Source organism: Nesoenas mayeri (assembly GCF_963082525.1).
Source record: "Nesoenas mayeri genome assembly, chromosome: 13".
Classification (NCBI taxonomy): domain Eukaryota; kingdom Metazoa; phylum Chordata; class Aves; order Columbiformes; family Columbidae; genus Nesoenas; species Nesoenas mayeri.
In genome coordinates this window covers 16,075,604-16,092,173 of record NC_137550.1, presented here as the reverse complement: position 1 = coordinate 16,092,173, position 16,570 = coordinate 16,075,604, and the positions used below count along the sequence as shown (strand labels likewise).

At 39.3% G+C, this 16,570-nt stretch overlaps 1 protein-coding gene across 1 annotated transcript in view; it reads left to right on the top strand.

Moving 5' to 3' along the window:
• Positions 1–16,570, top strand: part of AFF2 (ALF transcription elongation factor 2) — a gene marked incomplete at its 3' end in the record, with an annotated part of 325,091 nt that overhangs the window by 189,389 nt on the left and 119,132 nt on the right. The window contains exons 5-7 of the mRNA XM_080352396.1: positions 10,982–11,068; positions 13,817–13,853; positions 14,124–14,175. Of these exons, the coding sequence (XP_080208522.1) occupies positions 10,982–11,068; positions 13,817–13,853; positions 14,124–14,175 (176 nt within the window). The remainder of the gene's footprint in view (positions 1–10,981; positions 11,069–13,816; positions 13,854–14,123; positions 14,176–16,570) is intronic.

Here is a 16,570-nt window from a genome sequence, read left to right as displayed (position 1 = left end):
CTCCTTTTGCAGCAACATTGTCATTTTATAGCGACTTTCACTTGTAACACGAGTTACCCTTCAAAAAGAATGCCGTGTTACTGCATCTAGCCTTTGTCTCTCAACAACTCTTTTTGATGGTTGCTTGAATGTAATAATACATTGTATTTTGTACTTTAATTAAAAAAGAAAAAAAGTATTCTTTGGCAGGTTTATTCCAGTTTGTCTTTGAATGATAACTGGTAATTGTGAGTGTTTGACACCAGCTGGAGTTGCAAACAGCACTAAATGCTCAGAGCTAAGCATGGGTCTGCTGGGTGGTCTTGTCTTGGGGCTTGCGCCAAGTTTGTTCCAGATTGCTTGTATGACCCCTGATAAACTATTACTAATGAACCGTTTGCTCTTCCTTTTTGGCCATCTAGAAGCAACAAAGACAATACATGTCATCGTCTAGTAATGTAGATCTATAGTTTTTAAATGCTGGAACACCACAGTTACTGCATTGTGATGCTGTAGATTGGCGTCCTATTCACTAGCTTTCCTGTGGGAAACGAAGTAGTGTAGTATTTGGAGACAGGAAGGTTATGGACTTTGCCCTTTTCCAGCCCTGTTTTTAGGAATCCATTTGTTTCAATGTAGTTTGTTGTCAGAAGGTTTTAAAAAACGCAGGCATGGGAAGAGACTATATTAATCTGATGTATAGTCTGAACATGCCATTTTCAGACATCAGGACTGCTCTGTGTGGGACCAAGCATCTTCAGCTGTCATACGTCTTAGTTGCTGTTCTGAGTATTTAATGTTTCTGATGTCAGACTTACTAGCTTTGTAAGAAAGCACGAGCTAAGAAATGAGGAATCAGATGGGTGCGTGTGATGGTGGGAACCTGTCTCCCAGAAATGCTCTGAAGCCTCCATACCTTAAGGGAGATCAAAAAAGACCTCAGGATGTTTTGGCTTCGATTTTCTTTACTCTTTAAGCTGACTTATTTGGGTAAGACTAACATGCCAAAAAAAAGTATATGTTGTATCAAAACATCTTCTGTAACATATATTCATTTTTTCTACACCTGTTAGCTTAGCAAGAGTGGATCAAAGGGGAATGTTGGCGTGATTTACAGGACACACAGATGCAGGAACAGACCTGCTTCAAGGCACAAGTGAGGAAAAAGAAATCCAGACTGAAATGTTTGTTCTTTTCCAAAAGCTAAGATTACTATAATAAATGCCAGGTCGCATGATAGGGTTTCAAATGGCTGCCTAGATCTTTCTGTAAGAGAAGAAATTAAAGGGTTGAGTGTGAGAGACAGCAATGACTCTCCCTCTCTGTTACAGGCCAGATCCTATAGTATATTTTTTTGCAAATGTGCTAAGCTTTTAACCTTGCAAAAAAAAACAGGGTGCCAAATTAGAGAATCCAACGTTCAAGCTTCAGTTTGAAGTTTTCTGTCCCTCCAGGGCTCACTGAATGCTGATCAAGCTGGCTATGTTGTCCACCCAGAATCTTCCAGATGATATTCACTGTTCCAAATTTCCAGCCAATATTCAGATGTTCCACCACTGCCCTAAGTATTGCATAAGACAAAAAATGAGAGAGTCTTTGCCCTCAGAGCATTCATAGTCTCTGATGTAGGCACTGGGAAGATAATCATACTCTGTGGGGGAGAGTGCATTATTCTTACACTAAGGGAGAAGCAAGTTTTCAACTGGGACACATGTTAGAGAGAGCATCACAAAGATTGAGAAAAGGAAATAGTGAAAAAAGGACCACTTTTGTAAGAGCAGATTTGAGCTTTTCTAGGTGTTCACTGTGCCGTTGCTTCAGCCTCTGACCACTATTTTAATGGCATTACAGCTGAGGCACCGATGAGACAATGTATGAGGGGAACGCTCAACATTAAAAAGAAATGCTGCGCTGGCACAAGCCCTTAGGAAAACCCATGCAGCAATACTGCTTGTGTGGTAAGCAGAATAAAAAAGATCTGGCAGAGTCTTGGTTTTGAAGGCAAAAAAACAGCTTTTGTGAAAGATTTCAATGTGTGTTGTACAGCAGTGTGTGGTAGCTTCTTTGTATTTGATGAGTAACAACTTGGAGTCCAATTGTAATGAAAGCGAATCATGACTAAAGCAAAAGAATTCAGCTTTAAACTCAAATAAGTTGCCTAACCTGGTTTCTTTATTTCCCCCTATATGCTATTTCAGATAATTGGTGGTCCAGATTTAAGACTAAAGCTGGTGTCTTCTGGCGCAAGTTGCTGCTTTCAAATTCTTGATGGTTTTACAGAGTCAGTTTCATCATATTGTCAGGATGTGGGTTATAAGCTGGTTACAAGGGTCGAAAACTTAGTGCACAATGTAAAACTGAAACAGTTTCTGTGCTAAGCCTACAGAATGAGAAGTTTTGTAGTTTAGTAATTTAATTTTGCCTGATATTGAATTTGGAGATTTTATTTTTTAATGACGTTGGCATAAGTGGCTTCAGAAATTAAATATGTTTTGCAATAAATTACATGGATAAGGTCTTGTCATGCGACTACATAATTCACTGTTATATTTTGTGTGAAAAAAACACATTAATTGATTACATCTGGCAATGTAAAGGAGATGGTGTAATGTATTGTATAAATGTGCACAGTGGAGTGCCTCGGGGTAGGTGCAGTCTTGTTTTGTAACTAAATTATAGTTCTGCTCTCCTCTTGGTGTGAACCCTAAGTTTCACAGAAGAAAACAGGCAATTCAAGACATGCTTTTTTGCTTCTGAAGCTCAGGATGGATGGAACAAATTACCAGATTCCCTTAAACAAGTGCCAGCAGTGAATAGTTTCAAAACACAGTTGCTTATTTACTTGGAGAAATGTTGCCAATGTTTTTTAAATCGCAGAGATGAAATTATATGTTGGTATTAGTAACTTTTGAAATAATTAGGTTTTTATTACTTATTGTGCCTTTGTTTATATTATAGTGTTGTACTGCCAGGATGTTATGTTGTATTTAACAGTTCAATGCATACTTCCTATCTCTTGGGCCCCTCATGAACATTAGATGTGCCATCCCTGGAGATGGTTACCAGCAAGTATTATTTTGAATAAATAAAATCAATGGGATATGGCTGTGCATCTCAGTGGGGATGAGAAGCTGCCAAGAATGGGAGGTATTGCATTGGCCATGCTGGCCACAGCAAGACTCTGGTAGTGTGTATTGGGCAACTAAGTCATGAGTTTAGTTACCGGGAGTGACAGATGAAGGTTACACTAGCTTTTGGGAAGTGGGTTTAGTACTTGTAACTCCAAGGACCTGAATATTTATGGACACATCATGAATTTTTAGGACTCTAAAACTGGTGTTTGCTGATGTTAATTGAATACCCTGTTCTGGAAGCAGCATTAAACAGACAGGATCTCAGTACAGCTGAGAATCAGTAAGTATGGAGGATCAGGATTTTACCCTCACAATTATTTTGATGTTCTTGAAATGCTCTGTGAAAGACACAGCACTGACCATTGCCTGCCAGCATCCTAGATAAGCAGGACCTGAGTGTGACTCATTCTGGCAGTCAGTTCCATGTTCCTGACCCATCAACAGGTCTGTCCAGAAGAAGAGTTATGTGGGAATATGGATATAGATCACATGGCCCAGCATCTCACATGTGCTTGGCAAAACGTCAAAGCTCTGATCATCCTCTCCTTGCATGCAGCCATTACAGCCTATCCTTCACAAACCCCACATATTCTGCAAGTAGAGAAGACGCCTCCTGGGTAGGAAGTGGACTTACCTCAGTGTCCTTATTCCTGGTCAGTACATGCCTCTCTTTGAAGGCTCGTGGTTTGTTACAATGACGACACTGGCTCCTGCTCATCTGGACTTTGACTGGAAGGCTTACTGAATGGTCGAAGACAAAGACAGTGGGTCAGAGAGACATCTGCCTTGGACTTTGTGATTTCTCAGGCCTCCTTTTTTCTACAGAACTTCTAATTCTGTCTCATCATATAAAACTTGTCGAGAGGGCTGTCCCGCGTGCTTCCTGGAAAGTCCTTTTTTCATTTTTTGACACAGTGTGATTCTGTTTCCCCGATTATTTTCTGTGAACCCCCCATGTCCTTCCTGCACTTTACTCATACAGATAACCTAACTCTGACAAGGGTAGGGATACAGCTGCTACAGATCTCTTGTTTTGTTGCAGTTCACCATAATGATGTGTCTATAGTAGGACCCTCAGGGAGTTCTGGTGCATGTTCCTGAAAATGCCAAGAACATGTGAGAAGGTGCTTGAGGGCACAAAACCAATTTGGGATTGAATTGAAGGATTGTCCTGGGCAGCATGAGCCACATTCAGGACAAGTTTTGACCATATAACATTCCTGAGGTGAATCCTGAAGAAAATTATTATAATCCACCTTGGAGAGAAGTGTCCAACCTGTTTCACAGAGGAGCCTTTGGAATGAACTATTATATGCACAGCATGGACCACTTGGGGCTCAGGACCCTGCAGGGAGCTAAAACATTTGACAGTATAGGCACACTGTTATGTAGGCTGTGGTTACTTTTAGGATTGTGTTGGACTTGTTAAATTGGAAATCTGGTTGTGGGTTCATCTGGTGTAGCTTCATTACTCTCCTCCTAAAACAACCTCTTGAGCTGAGATACCTTCTCACTGTAATGGAACTTTGGTTTTGTTCTCATACACAAGATGATTAGAGCAATAAGTACATCAATCATGACTTGCTATTTTTTATTGTCTTCTAAATGCTCTAAGCAAAGAATATGAGTGCTGTTAGTTATAAAAGCTACAGTATGAGGAAAAGATATTGAAAAGTGTGAGGTATATGGTAGTCAGAGAGTATTGAGAAGCTCAACAGAAAAAGATGTTCATATTGCTATCACTGTCTTTGTGGATTTCCAAATGTTAACAAAGTAGGAAAGGAAAACAAATGCTGTAAAGTTTATAGTCAACAGCTGTTGGGTTCTAAAGCAATTTCTCTATTCATTTTCAGTGAATGTAATTTTTGTCTGTCCTTCCCCTTCTTGTTAATATGGAGAGGACTATTACTTTACTGTGGGAGGAATGGAATGCATCCCATTCTTCAGTTGGGCAAAGGAAACTTATTTGTTGTCATTGATAAAACCCACAAGGTGAACACTGTAGTTTTAGATTATGGTCAGACAAATGACTGCTTTTTTGTAGAATAAACTCTAGCTTTTCAGTAGTAAATCTGCATACGTATGCACCACATTTCTAAATGGCTTTTTAGTAGTTTTTGGTACAGTAGCAAGATAAATTTCAGTATGACAAAGGCATCATTGCAGGTGCTGCTGCATTATTCCTCCAAAAATACTGGGCACTAGCCACTGGTAATAAAACATTTGCATGAGTAAAAAGTTTCCTGCTTTAACATTCAGATCAGGAAAACTGACTTTCTCTTGGAGGCCATCAGGCCATCACTAAAGTCTTTTGTTGTTGTTGTTCTTCCCCCTTGCAGGAAAACGATGTGGGATGCCTTTGATGCCGAGAATTCTTTTAAGTGCTGAAACATAATAATCAAATGCATATCCATGAATTTATCTATCATGTGTCTGTCAAGAATGACAATGTATCAAAATCCCTTCCTCAGGAAGCCTTTGACCCAGTATAAAACAGGCCAGATTACTGGTCAGAATATTCCCAACTACTCATGCAGGCTTCCATTCCTTCATAAGGAATATGAATGAGAAACAACCCATAGTTTTATTGCTTTTGTGTTCCTTTAGGCTTTAGTGTCGTTTACTTGAACATGTGTAAGTATATATTTATATATTCATTCTTTAGCCTTTTCCCCAAAGATGAAAGGGGTTGAGATGTTTTGTAATTCAGTATGCATCGCACACATAAAATGCGGATGCCCCTCATGTATTATTGGCTTCCTAGCAGAGAGAGTTTGATCAGGTTTGTATAAATGCAGAAAGATACTGTGAAGAGAGACACTTTTTATTAAGATTCCATTGATAAATAGTTAATAAAACTTTAATAAATCATTAATAGAGGCTTTAATAAATGGTAAATCACTTGGTTATCTTTATTCCATCAAGGCAGTAGGTTGCTTAGCACAAGCTGTAATGTCAAGTTTGTAATAACCTTAGAACATCTGTTCATTATATATTATTTTTTTTCTGAATGCAACTCTAAAATACTGTACAACTGAAAAGTGGAGAAAGTTTAAAGCAACAGATTTAGCAAAGAGTTAAAAGGAATGAGGAGGGCAGCTGACAGAGAGAATACCACAGGTAAAGTCTCTTTAGCAGCAGTGCATTTATTACTAGCAATCTGTGCAGGGCTGCTCCTCTGGCTGCCTTCTAATGATGTGGGCAAAGTGTTGGTCCTTAAACTCTTTGTGGACTCCAGTGCCACAGAAGGAAAACGCTGGTGTTGTTGCTTTCTTCTTCTGCCTTTTTTTTGGATCTCCTCTCCACAAGGGAGGCAGTAAGGGTGGGATTTGGCCAACAGAGATCTAACAAACTACAGAATAAGAAAAAGGGCTGGGAAGGATCTTAGAAATCTCATCCTCTACTGCACATCCTTGTACCAATGCAGGATTCAGTTCTGCCTAAGCCATTCCTGACTGATGTGTGCTAATCTGTTCTTAAGTGCGTTCCTCCAAAGGTGCAGTCTGTAGCGCTCTGCACAAGCTGTTTCAGTGTTGCGCGGTCCTTACCATTACAGAGCTTTTTCTTACGTCTAACTGGAATCTTGCTGGCTGCAATTTAAGTTCATCTTCACCGTAAAATTGGAGAACAGATTAATCTCTCCTTTAGCAACAGCTCTTTCTGTAATTGAAGACTGTTCTCATGTCTCCCCTCAGTTCTCCCAAGGGAAGCAGCATGAGCTCTGTGTCCTGGGAGACGTCAAATTGGAGCAGGCTGAGGAGTTTAGAGAGCGCTGTGGGAAGGGAAGCTGCCTCAGTAGGGACGCAAAGTACACAGCCTAAGTGCTTTTATCTGTGTTTAAAACACTGCACACTTTCTTTTGAACGGGAAGGAAATGATGGAGAAATTAAATACAGAGCAAGGAAATAAATCTTGAAGGTGGCTATTAATTTTAGGGTCTGGTTTTGTAAAGCTATTTACCATCTGCACCATATCCCCTGTACTCAGTTCTCTCACTCTGACCTTTTCCTTAAAACTTGAAAGTTTAAATCCTTCCCCAGCCCTCTCCTTCCATTCAAATTGGGATTTGGCCTTGTACCTCTGCAGCACTTAAAGTTTGCTTGGAGTAGTTGTATTTTGGTGATTCATTAGATTGCGTCGGCATGTGTCCTTCTTAGTTACTTACCTGAGGGCTTTTGTAGCTGAAAAAAACAGACTTAGCTGAAGAGATGAGCGTGCCTAATTCAAATAAATAAAGCACATGGAGTCAATTAAAACAATGTTTAAATAATTTTCAGAGAGGAGGATGCTTGATGTTACATCAGAGGACCACAGTGACTTTTAAGCCAACAAACTGTGCAGGTTTACTTTCTCATTTAATCTCCAGGTCTATAAAAAAATACGTGCTTCCATAGCAGTCATCTACCCACTCCAACAGTTAACATGATTTTGGAATTATTTTAAGTCCAAACCATGTGAAAATAAATCCTAACTCAATTTTGTGGGATTACTTTGTTTCCATTAAATTCCTCTTTAAAGCATTTCATATGCTTGGTTTTATTATTATTACTTCCAGGAATTTCTAAATACTTCCAAATTTGGATTGATTGAAGTTTTTTTAACTTTTCCTGGGGAAGACAAAAAAAATGCAATTCCCTGCCTACTTCCCTGGGTATTTACAAACCAAGATGCTTATATATACACATCTTAACGGATGCATACACAACACACACGCTATCTGTGTGGTTCTTTATAGTCATAACATGTTAGAAGGTAGATAGATCAGATTTCACAAGTTAAACAAAACAGAGCTTAGCGAGTACTTAAATATGAGTGACCTCTAAAAGAAATTGGGGCGTAGCGAAGAATGCTGAAGCCATGTAGATGATTAAACAAATGACATCCTTTCTGCTGCTTCTCCAGAGTAATGTGCGTGTGCTTAAGGAGCAGAGCAGAGTTCAGCAGACAGTCCCACCTCTGCAGGATGCGGGCTTGGGGTTTTGCCCCTTCCCTGAAAAAAACAAGCGTGGGTTTTGCGTGTCAGGCTGGAGCTCAGAGCTGCTCTGCGTATCATCTGCAGCTGCCTAGTGGTCAGTATGGGGTTGCTGCCCATACATTTTGTAGGGACATTTTTCACTTGGGTAAAATCAAAACTTTTTCGATGATCATTCAGGATTTATTGGTCAACAGTGCTGTGGCACCTATCTGTACAAAGATGTAGATGTGTCTCTTTAACTATATATTAATGCTTCTTCACCACTTCCACACAGTGTTTGTTTATACATCGAGCTTTAAATACTCGTATTGTTTTGCATGTGTGATCCTATCTGGACTTTTCTATGCGATAATTTTTATTACACTGATAATTGAAGTGAAATCCTTCAATGTAGTAGCTTGAAACCATGAAATGGACTTTGAAGGTCACTCTGTAAACATGTAGATTGGATAGTCCTGACCTCACTGTAGTTGACTTCACTGTAGTTGCTTCTGACCTCAGTGGGGTCACAATTTCTTACCTTGTAATTGAATTTCCTCAAATAATAGCAGACTCATTTTTCCTTTTCCTGCTGTTTTTGTTCAGGTGTCCCCTAACAGGGAGATGGTTGAATTTGCTTACACTTAAGCCTGCTGAGTTGATACCCAGTGAACACTAGATGCATTATGATACTGAATATTCTGATTTTTTTGCTCGTATCACTTTCCCATGAATCCTAGTCTTTCTCTCCAGCCTTTTATGCATGGGCAAAAAGTGACTGAGGCCAAGCCTATAATTGCAGTTCTAGAATATGCTTCATTTCTGCCTTCAATCAGGCTGCCTGCCCCTCTTTTAATTATGTGATATAGTCTCTCTTTCATCGTTTTGCTATGAAGAGATTTGCCACAAAGCAACCTCTATGGTATGGGATTTGGCAGAGGCATGCAGGATTTGGATTATATTATCTCACAGAAAAGTTCACCGAATGCTTAAATCTTTTTCTGCTTTCCTCTGTGCAGAGGTCAAACAATCAGTGCAATATAATAGTTACTTCTCGTCTTTGCACCAAGCTGCCACAGTCTCACCCACCAGGTGGGATGAGCTGTTCATGAGCTGCCTTTTTCCTCCTCATTGCCACCGTTTGGGCTTTGTGCAATGAAAACAGGCCCTGAGCTCCACAGGCAGAAACCCAAAAGCTCTTTCAGGAGGGCAGAGACATCTGCATTCTCCCCTGTCCCTCTGCCAGGACTGCATGAGGACATGTCTCCATAGTGTTTGTTCCTGGGCTCTGTCCTTTGCGGGGCTCAGCCAGACGTTCCTGCCCTGGATGGGCTTCAATAAAATAACAGAGCCTAACAGGAGCTTGGGGCAAGTTTGTATGTCCACCTGTCCCATTGACTGAAAACCATGGTGCCTAGTTTTCCTTTCTCTCTTCTAACCTCCTATATAACGCATGATTTGTGGGGTACAACTGGAGACCTGAAACTTGCTGGCTGTATCTGCACTGAATCACACGTTAGCATGCAGCTGTAGTCACCCATTCAGCCCAAGTGCACCCACCACACTGCCCTCTTGACAACAGTTAGATCTTATTTAATTAATGTTATTATGTTATATTTTTATTTGTGGAGCATCTGCAGTGGTTGCCACGTTACCTGCAGAAACTTGTGTGTTCATAAGCTTTGTTTTAACTGGCCCTGGGCTTGACCAGTATGAAATAGTAGCTGGGAAGTTTAGTTTGCTGCTGTCAGGATTATGACAATTGTGTGCAAAATTTCCTAGATCAGATGTTCTTTTGCTCTTTGTCTCCTGTGTCTCAAGCAATAATCCTTTCTGAGCCTTGTAGGCAAAGAAAAACAACCAAGACAAAGATAGATTGCTAGAGACAAGTGTTACTGCCTCTCTGAATATTTATTAAATTAAAAATAAAGAAAGAATGGAGCAGCATCTACCATAAAACACACTCATTAAAAGTGCATTTACAAACTCTGCCTAAAACAACACTTTTGCAGTTTCTCTGTTTTACTGATTTTTCCCCCTCCTGTGAACACAAGCCCCGTCTGTTCCCACTGAGCTCAAGGGTGGAAGTTCCAGACTTCATTGTGGAAAAGCAGGGTGTGCACTGTCTCTTCTGCTGCCATGGGCACCCAGGTGATTTCCTTGAAGACACCTGGAACATGCATGTACAAATGATTGATTAAAACATTGATGTAGAAAATCTGCCTGTTGCTTAGATGGTCTGGTAGGCTGGTCTTCACCAGAGACTTGGATTTCCTAGTTAAGTACGAGCTTTCTGTGTAACTCTGTGCAAATCACCTAATCTCTCAGTCCCTTGTTTTAAAATGTTGGATATTGCACACCTATCAGTGCCTGTGGCCAGCGCTATGAGAAGATGCTTTGGTGCACAGGACACTGTCCCCACTCTCTTCTACAGCAGGCATTCATGCTGCAAGCCTGCTCCAGCTTTTTCTAGACATGCCTCTGGTTTATTTTGCCACTCTGCAACCTTGAATAGGGTTGTCTTTTGCCATTCAATCCTCTATAGAGTTGTATCCAGTGCTTTACAGGAAGGATCCCCTTCCTGCGTGTGCTTTACAGGCAAAACCCTGTTCTGTACCTGTGATGGCTTCATTCAAACAGCTTGACAGGCTGATCACACAGTGGAGTCAGCTGCCACCTCATGAAGACATAGATGGTCAGAATTTTCAAGAGTAAAATGTGTCCATACCCTTGTTCCTAGGACGTGCTGCCTGTTGGGTAGTTAAGTTGTTCATCTTCCACATAAGGATGGGTGGTGATGCTTTCTTAACCAATTGCATCTCCAGGCTCAGTGGAGAATACATGATCATTTTTTTCCTCTCTTCTTTATGTACATAAATCTGTTTTCAAAAACCTGTTTCTTTTTCTTCCCTAGGAGATGACCCATTCCTGGCCTCCTCCTCTTACTGCTATTCACACTCCTGGCAAGGCTGAGCAGACCAAGTTTTCTATCCCAAGCAAGGTACAAGAAGGCTGTTACCAGTGACCTGATTAACATTCTGTTCTATTGAGTGGTCTTTGCTGGAGTTTATTTTTGTAATTGATTCCATTTTCAAAAAATTCTAAGACTATTTTTAGTTGGAAATTCCCAATTAGACTGTTGTTATTAGTAGGATTGTTTATTTAAAGCTGCAAAAGTTACAGCAGACACAAAATGAACTTTGTTGTTATAACAGCCTTTCTACATCAAGTACAACATATTCTCTTTGTTTGGGTTTGTTCCACTATTTTTTATGCAATGCAGTGGCTGAAATGGTCATTTGTTCCTACTTAGTGACTGACTGCATGATGAGGGTTGGGCTGCATGATCATATTACAGTGACTTAAAATGTTCCTGCATGTGAAGAGTGTGATGGCATCTGTGCGCACGTTCCAGGGGCACACGAAGTTGTGCAGTGCGATCCTCAGCATTGGCTTTGTTAGAAGCACACACTCAGCACTTGCCATGTCAAAATCACGTGCCTGAAGAACACCTGCAGTTCACCTGACATGCGGTGAATCGTTACGTCTTATGGTTTGAATGTGCCTTTAGCCCAAATTCCACTGTTGCCTTCTAGCTATTATTCTTCTAGCACTGTTAGAAATGAAGCTTGTACCCCGGGCAGTTATTGCAGAAGGTGTCTTTTGCTGGGACCTGAACAACTGTGAGCTGATGATGTTTAGTGAAGGGGAGCCAACTTCCCCAGGGTGGGAAATCTACACTAGTCTGACATTGAGCTACATAAAAGTTTCTTTTTAAAGGCAGGACCTAGGAAAATAGCTTTATAAAAGTGGTGGTACTTGGCATTATGGTTCAAGCGATTGTATCCTGTGTTAGAAACTGGAATGTGATTTTTCTCTTACTGATTTTATCTGTTTGGCAGATATTTCCCTATCTGAAATGCAGCCTCCATACTTAATTGGAAATTGTATGAAATTAGCAGTATCTGTGGCTTCTAAAAAAATAAAGGCAGTGCCCAGAATGCCTTATTTTCATGGAATGTGATTGTTACTGTCTAGCACTGCCAGTGCCTCTGTAATTAACTGCCGCAGCATTAAGAATCAGAAGTCATAATCACACAAGAGTATAATTCTCATTGCAAATTGGGTTAAAGTCAGTTGAACCCATTTAGGTGAAAATGGAGTCTGACTTGTGTGAATACAGTCAGAGCAGAGGGTTTTGCCCACTTGAAGTGTTTGGGTTTTTTTTTAATTATGCCACCTATTAATTTAGTGTTCCATTTTTCATGGGCCCTATAGAAACTGGTCAAAGTCCTGCAGGCTGCCACTATCTCTATTGGCAGCAGTATAAGCATCGGTTCAGAGAACCTAAATTTTGGTTTGCTTTTCTGTTTCTATTAAGTTTGCTTTGAACTTTTAAGATCCACATCAAAGTTAATTTCTGGGCACATTAGATGTTGGTGCTAAAATTCTTGACCATATCACTTCAATACAAAATATAAATTAGTTGTTTGGGGGGGTTGTTTTGGTTTGTTTTTTTCAAACCAAATAGGCAAGCACATAAGTGTTTCCAAGTTTACTAGTTTTACTTTAAAAAATACAACAGAAGTGTCTCTTCAGAACATCACATTAAATCAATTATAGCTAGCCAAATTATAGATCTTAGCCATAATGTGGCTGGATTATGCAGCCATATAAATCAAAGGCCGGCACTATTAGAAGTTCTCAATTTAACTATTTAAAAAAAATATCCTCATGAGAAACTAGTTTTAAAAGTGTGCTAAAAAAGGCGGAACTTATCAGAACAATTTATCCTTTTGACATTCAAATTTAAAGTGCCATGTTTACTCTTAGGGCATGATTTACTTCACAAGGGACTGACTGACATCACAGTATAATATTAGGAACTAATAATGCCCTAAGAGGAAGTGCAGTGAGAGCTTTAATGACTTTAACATCCTACAGAACTAACACTTCCAGCAAAGTAGTGCCTGGCTGTAAGATGAGGTTGTAAATAACACCTTAATTTTTAATGATCAAACTCTGCTTGGAAGGAAAGCTGATTACAATCACTGTGGACTATAAAGGCAAGAGAAAAGCTAAGCGTGAAAACACTTTGACATTAAGGAAGCAGCTTAGTTATTGTGAGCCAGCAAGAATCCTGGCATTAGCATGCTCCGTGTGACAAGCCAGCTTCTTTGCTGGTTTGAAGTTGTTGTACTTCCATTGATTTCATTGGATTTGGAACACTTTCCATCAGGTGATGATCTGCTTCATGCGTCTTTATCAAATCCTATGTGTCACGGTCCAAATAAAAACTGCGACTATCAATAAACGATGCCTGTGTTTCCAAGCATTGAAATCAAAAAAGAAGGGCAGTGGTGCTGAATTTAATGCATAGTTGCATTTGTGCTGCGATGTGTTGTGCATCCTAGATGGCTCATACCTGCCTCCATGGCCAAACCTGGAGAAGGCTGGGGCCACTGTGGGTATAAATCTGGGCAGTATCTCCCTGAAGGGGTACCTAGATTTAGGACAAGCTCTTGTCTGAACTGTGGGAAGGTCCCTCAGTGGTGCTCTGTCTCCACAGTTAATGTTTTTATCAACTAATGTCACTGGTGCTGCCTTAGGAATCACACCATCCTGTGCCTGTCCCATCTCCTTCCCTGTCTGTGCAATGCCAGTGCCCTTAATCTAGAAAGCTGAGATACGGTTTACCTTCTTCATCTTACTTAACTAATGCTGACATTGTGTGTGTTCTTATTTGTAGGACTCCCAACATCTGACCTCAGGATACAATGTACAAAGTAGGTCTTTATCGTCCTAGTCCTAACAGGGTTGGATGTTTGTTTTTTGTTTTGTTTTGTGTTTTTTTTCCCGCCTAACATTATTAAAACAAAGGCTAAAAAATTAATTTCTGTGGTGCTAAAGCAGATCTGTTCAATTTTTTTTATTACATGTTATGCATTGTGGCATGTTGTGAAACCAAGTATAATTAGATGGGCTGACAGCTTTGGGTGCATTTTAATTCTACAGTAATCTTTTGACATTTGAAAATGTGTTTCCTTTGTTTGCAGAGTGGAGTGATCCAGCAGGGAAAGTTGCAACCAAGTCAGTGCCACAAAAGTCGTAAGTATTATTATTTCCAGCTTTAAGTCTCATTTTGAATTTATCGTGAAGAATGAGCTTATTTCTCCAAAGGTAACTAAAATCCAGCTCTGCTCATAATCTTGTCCTGGTGTTCAGGTGTTCTCAGTAGTCCTTAAAAATTAGCCATAAACCAGTTTTATATTTTCAGTGCTTATTACTGTTTCTTCTTTTTAAGCATTAGCTAACAGAGGTATGTGTGAAAGATGAGTTTATTAAGCAGAAATAATGCTGATTTTAGTCGTACAGCTTGCCAAAATTAAATCACTTTTATGGTTCTCTCATCAGATACTAAGCCTCTTACAATAGAAAATGCAACCCAGTGAACAGATGATGCAGGAATTTTTACATTCATATAGTGAGAGTAAAACACATCATACAGAATGATTCTGCTAGCTGGTGTTGAAAAGCTGATCTTGAGTTTCATACACTTTGAAACAGCTGAAAATCACAGATGATCTATAAATATGACAGTTGAAAATTGTGGAAGAGCTAATTCTCCATTGTGTTAAGCCATTTTTCTCTGGTGTAAGGCTGCAGAAATGCAGCCGTGAGCTGAGAATGAACTGAGTTTTTACTTTTACCCCAGTATCTCAAAGTAATTTTCAAACAGGAATTAAATAATAACTTTGAAAAGCAGGTTGTTGATTTTATAGTTATGAAAATGTGCGGATCTGATTTCAATTCAGAGCTGCTATTCTTTCAAGTGTTTTAAACCACTGAATACAGAAATGCACTGGCTTAACTGACATTTGTGTAAATACAGTATCTACATTTAAAAGTACTTCAAAATTATTCTAGAGGTTGCCCTTAATCTCCTAAGGATGTGATTTTAAGTAAATCCCTATAGGGGAAGAAAAATCAATGTGGAGGTACCTACAATAGGTTTTCAAATCGGATTTAAATATATTGATTCTTAGTGTAAGTTTATGTACAGGAAAGGACTTGTTGGAGTTCAGTGATTTGTCTGTGACGATCTAAGAGTTGCAGGACTAGACTAGATGTGGGTGCCAAATCCTTGATGTACTCACCAGGCTCTGAAGGCCCAGTTCTTTATTCATAAGTTCAAGTCACGGAAGTCTGCATTGAAATAAAGATTCTTGAGTAAAGTTTTACAAAATTATGGTTAAATGACTAATTCAATTTTAAAATGACATGTTTTTTCCACAGATTGAATGAGAATTGCATAGGAACGCTAATGATAAATAGATTGATTTACGTGAATAGCAGTTATTTATGAAACTTAAATCAATTTTTGCCCTTTGCTATTTGATTTCCAGTAAGGGCTTTTTTTAAAAAAGAATCCAACCAACTAGACCCAGTCTTGTTGGTAACAGAATAGGTGCATTTATGTTTCAGAACATCAGAGTGATCCAAACCTAGCATCAAGTGCATTCCATAAAATAAAATACTATTTAATCTTAAAATGATTTTTCTCCTTAAGCAAGTGTATTTGGATTCCACTGTGAAAAATATTTTAGTGAGTATACCATAAAATACAATATTTCAATAGTTTGTAACCAACAGTAATAGACTTGTCAATCATGGTTTATAGTTATAAGCTGAATTTCAAAAGAACAGTGCTTCAGAGCTCAGTGGTATATAGTGCATTTAATAGGACCAAAGCTCTCTATAGGAAGCCTCATATAAAACCTGAAGACACTGAGTATATTTTATGAACCAGTTGCTCTCTGTTCTGCTGCTTGATCTAAAGTTCTAGTACTATCAATCAGATTTCTGCTGCAATGAACTGCCTTCTTACGGTAGGTGATAGATTTTACACATGAGAGATCAGAGCTGCAATAAAGCTACTTTTATTTTTAGCTTCCAAATGAAGATCAGCTAACCCATTACTATCACTTTTTCTCTTTTACTGCAGAAAAATTGTTAAGGCAGCTTCTGAGGATTTCCATAGGGCTTTGGGAGGTTAGAAGGCAGGCCAATGTGAGACTTGGTATTACAAGGCCAATTTGTTTCTTTAGATCTGCATGTGCAGTTACCACCACTTTCACTGGGAATTAGAGTACTTGATGAGATAATGAAATTAAAGCAGAGAGTGGGGCAGAAAGACGTAATGGTATCAAGCAGAGCTGGATAGTGTGATCCAAATAAAACCAGAATAGATTGACAGCTCCTGCAGTCATTGTGTATTTTAATAATACAGTATTTATCAGATTGCAGTTGTACTTAGGACGATTCTGTTTTCTAACATTGGACAGCTTCAAGGTGTATGAGTGAAATTAGAGTCCAGCTTATCCCCAGTGACATTTACTGCTCCAGTCAACCACACAGCTTGATATTACTGACTTCAAAATTGTATCCCTCACAAATTCCCAATATATTTTGTCAATGGGATCTGTTATCTCTATTTCAGTTT